Source organism: Ciona intestinalis, chromosome 8, assembly GCF_000224145.3.
Source record: "Ciona intestinalis chromosome 8, KH, whole genome shotgun sequence".
Taxonomy (NCBI): domain Eukaryota; kingdom Metazoa; phylum Chordata; class Ascidiacea; order Phlebobranchia; family Cionidae; genus Ciona; species Ciona intestinalis.
Genome location: NC_020173.2, coordinates 5,606,094 through 5,608,071, shown reverse-complemented (window position 1 = coordinate 5,608,071; position 1,978 = coordinate 5,606,094). Strand labels below are relative to the sequence as shown.

Sequence of the window (1,978 nt, the reverse complement as noted above, 5' to 3'; positions counted from 1 at the left end):
TCAGCTAAATGAAGAAATTTGATATAGTTGTGAATGTCTGTTTTAACTTTGAGGAATGTTTATACAGCTATGCACATTGGGTATTAGGGTTATAGGCCAACTCAGACCTCAATCCCAGATCCCCTAGCATGCCTATAGGATCTTACTTATAGAATAATCTTCAGTTGTTTAAAAAAAGTTCACCTTTACTATACCAACAAAGAAAAAATTACCTACAACAGGCAGTTTCACTTTAAACCTGGTTTACTACATGCTGTGGTTATTAAGTTCACAATAAATAATGTTTATTGTTGTTGGCATAGGGGTTTCAACAATTAACTATAAAAAGAATGTTTTATTATGTTAGTAAATATGGCATGTATATATTCATACTTAAGGTTGAACAAAGGTATATCTTTTAATATTTTCCCATTTAAAATCGTTTGTTTTCAAATGGTGTTACACTACACAACAGCTCGCATTGGGGTAGAAAAAGAAAAAGGAAATATCTGCACTGAGAAATGTTGGGTGCAGACGTTTTAGTCGTTTTTTGACCCCATGGCAAGCTACACTGTAAATGCCAATTACAATAATAATAGAACAAACTAATAAGCAATCAAGTGAATATAGATATATAGGTGATGACCTTTGTTGGGCAAGCTGTTAGTGGATATTTCTGTATTCTTTTTTATATCCCCTAAGCCTATCCAAGCTACAATATAATAGGTGAGGTCCTTGAAGAGCCAAGATTTGGGACAGATTTGGTTCATTTAATCATTGCCCCAACACTCTTGATCTTCCAAAAGTGCCGTGCTTGCTCTCTCGTGTTCCTAGCCAAATTTCGGTTTCTGTCCTGACTCTTGTCTCACAAGACTTCATCTGTGAAGTTTAGAGTTATTTTTGACTTGTCGTATAACTTGGTCTAAGAACAGCCTGGTTTAAACTAATGTACTGAAGTGTAAATGGCAGTTGCAATATTAAAACTAAATATCAGCGTTCACCTCACAATGGTTGCAGGCCGAGACACGAACGTGTTGGTTTACATCAAGCGTCGATTATCGATGTGTGCGAGGAAACTCGGGAAAACGAGGGAAGCTGTCAAGATGATGAGAGACGTAAGTCGACAGTGAGCATGAGGTTGTGTGTAAAAACAGTGAGTATGACACCATGTGTGTCTGGTGTATAAGGATTCTATAAAACGCACCAGTGTTATAAGCTATAACTAACTAGATAGAGGTATATGAATGCACCAAGTCTGGTTATCTGAAATACGAAGTAATTTAAATAATTAACAGGCATTATTACTAATTGAGTTCTGCATTACCCAATGTAATATTAATCTTACCATTAAATTTTAATTATAATCCTAAAACAGTATGTTACTATAATGCAAACTGTGTTTCTAATTTCACATTTAATTTGAATATCAACTTGTAAGCTATCCTTGGGGCAGCTGGTAAATGTGTTGCATAATTTTGGCCTTACTTTTATTTAATGGTTTACCTTTATTTGGAGCTACTTTAGTTTGTTACCTCTTTAAACTGGCCCAATTTATTTTCTAGCAGGTTAGTTTACAATTACCAATTTGTAAATTTCGAACACCTTTATACATATATTTAAATTCAAAACAGCTCTTTCGGCATATCCATTTATAGTACCAACATTTGAATACTGTTATGATATTACGTTAGGTCCCCAATACTTTCTTGTTATAGCGCCACCAGGCGGTATTTGTGAGTCACGTGTGACGTTACGACATTGAATGACATTGAGTAAATGTTTTTGTTTTTTTTACATTATTTACATATTACACCGTGACGTTTGAACTACTTTTTAAAATCTGTTTAGTTTGATAAACTTGTTTCTCCTTTAATAAACGACCGAAGGACATAACAAACTGGCGACGAGGATAAAAGAAATACGTTACAAAAGTATTCACGTACACTGCTTCAGTTATACATGAACTGAAAATGGCAACGACGAAAGATGTTTTAAAGAC

At 34.4% G+C, this 1,978-nt stretch overlaps 1 protein-coding gene across 1 annotated transcript in view; it reads left to right on the top strand.

The window, feature by feature from the left end:
• The window catches only part of LOC100177560 (suppressor of tumorigenicity 7 protein homolog), a gene marked incomplete in the record, with an annotated part of 10,658 nt that overhangs the window by 5,029 nt on the left and 3,651 nt on the right, over positions 1-1,978 (top strand). The window contains 1 exon segment of the mRNA XM_018812918.2: positions 1,003-1,094. Coding sequence (XP_018668463.1) covers positions 1,003-1,094 — 92 coding nt within the window.